At 57.4% G+C, this 758-nt stretch overlaps 1 protein-coding gene across 1 annotated transcript; it reads left to right on the top strand.

Annotated features, from left to right (window-relative positions):
• Positions 1–202: 202 nt before the first annotated feature.
• On the top strand, positions 203–553 carry LOC146347522 (uncharacterized). Its single transcript, XM_084851534.1, has one exon. It carries the CDS (start codon positions 203–205, stop codon positions 551–553), a length of 351 nt encoding a protein of 116 aa, XP_084707660.1.
• The last annotated feature ends 205 nt before the right edge of the window (positions 554–758 follow it).

The raw sequence follows: 758 nt of genomic DNA, 5'->3' as shown, positions 1-758 counted from the left end.
ATGAGTGGGAAAGCGACGCAACGGAAATTATGCTCAGACTGAAGCAGAACTTTGAAATCAAGGACCTGGGTCCAGTAGTGCACTATTTGAGTATACAGGTCAAGAAGGGGGGCGGTGGGAGCATCCTCCTTAGTCAGAGACAGAAGATCGAGGAGGTGCTGCTGGCGTTGGGAATGGCAGAGGCGAAGGCGGTCAAGAGTCCATGACCACAGATCACCTGAAGGGGCGAGATGACGACGTCCCACTGCCGGATAATCAGCAGCATCGGAGGGCCCTTGGTAAGCTGCTCTTCATCGCGACAGTGACCAGGCCAGACGTAGCTGCGGCCGTGGGCACCCTGAGCAGGAAAGTGGCCAAGCCGTCTCAACGTGACTGGAACGGAGTGAAGCGTGTGATGCGCCACTTGAAAGGCGCCACACATGCAGCGCTCAAACTGCCCAGCCGCGCACACGCGGGGCTGATCAGGCGTGTGGATGCGGACTGGGGGGTGGGCCCGCAAGTCCACTTCAGGAAACCTGTTTGCATACAGTGGCGGGACTATCAGCTGGGCTAGTAAGAAGCAGGCGGTTGTGGCCACGTCTTAGAATCATAGAATCATAGAATAGTAGGGTTGGAAGGGGCCTACAAGGCCATCGAGTCCAACCCCCCGCTCAATGCAGGAACCCAAGTCAGAGCATCCCTGACAAATGGCTGTCCAGCCTCGTCTTGAAGGCCTCCAGTGTGGGAGAGCCCACCACCTCCCCAGGTAATTGGTTCCA

Source organism: Heloderma suspectum, chromosome 4 (assembly GCF_057233095.1).
Source record: "Heloderma suspectum isolate Gila_16-S chromosome 4, 16-S_ref, whole genome shotgun sequence".
In the NCBI taxonomy this organism is placed as follows: domain Eukaryota; kingdom Metazoa; phylum Chordata; class Lepidosauria; order Squamata; family Helodermatidae; genus Heloderma; species Heloderma suspectum.
The sequence above is the reverse complement of the archived record's forward strand: the minus strand, read 5'-3'. Positions and strand labels throughout refer to the sequence as shown.

What these genes read in the sequence shown, in the direction of transcription:
- LOC146347522 (XM_084851534.1), top strand. Translation starts at nt 203, where the DNA reads ATGACCACAGATCACCTGAAGGGGCGAGATGACGACGTCCCACTGCCG.